General features: G+C 37.9%; 1 protein-coding gene across 3 annotated transcripts in view; it reads right to left on the bottom strand.

The window, feature by feature from the left end:
- Window positions 1-109: 109 nt before the first annotated feature.
- LOC110426729 (uncharacterized) overlaps window positions 110-499 on the bottom strand; it is a 2,727-nt gene continuing 2,337 nt past the window's right edge. For all 3 annotated transcript variants that reach the window (XM_021442021.1, XM_021442022.2, XM_021442020.1), the window contains exon 5: window positions 110-418. In XM_021442021.1, coding sequence (XP_021297696.1) covers window positions 317-418 — 102 coding nt within the window. In that variant the 3' untranslated portion in view covers window positions 110-316. The remainder of the gene's footprint in view (window positions 419-499) is intronic.

Below are 499 nucleotides of genomic sequence, written 5' to 3'. Positions count from 1 at the left end.
AGAGCGCTCGCTTTGCATGCGAGAGGCACGGGGTTCGATCCCCCGCATCTCCATTATCCTTTGGTTTTTTTTCCCAACATTTTAATCATAAAAAATGCTGAAACAAAGAGATTTCACTGCTACAACTTTCATTGTTCTCAACTTTGCAATATCAATATCCATACAATCAAAAGAACTTTGGCAAGCTTTCAGAGGTTCCAAGATTATTAGATCAGTAAACCTAAATAAACAGTGGTGCTAATATTCTCAGGCTGGCTTCTTATTTTTCTATCCAGCAGGCACAGGGTTGTTATCTTAAAATGGTAACAGTGTTTAGCTATACACGTTTATCAGATCTCTCCCTCTTGAATTTGCTATAATCTGCAAGCAAGCTACTGCCAACCTTCTGCTTCATGCTCTCAACCATCTTTGTCATTATCTTTCAATCGTAGGACATAGTTAGTTGGATCATACACAAAATATTATATCGAGGAATTGTAGTATCAAGGAAGCAATATGG

The sequence above is a fragment of the Theobroma umbraticum genome, unplaced genomic scaffold (genome assembly GCF_002168275.2).
Source record: "Theobroma umbraticum cultivar Fairchild unplaced genomic scaffold, ASM216827v3 scaffold_12.0, whole genome shotgun sequence".
NCBI classification, from domain to species: domain Eukaryota; kingdom Viridiplantae; phylum Streptophyta; class Magnoliopsida; order Malvales; family Malvaceae; genus Theobroma; species Theobroma umbraticum.
This window is presented reverse-complemented; position numbering and strand designations above follow the sequence as displayed.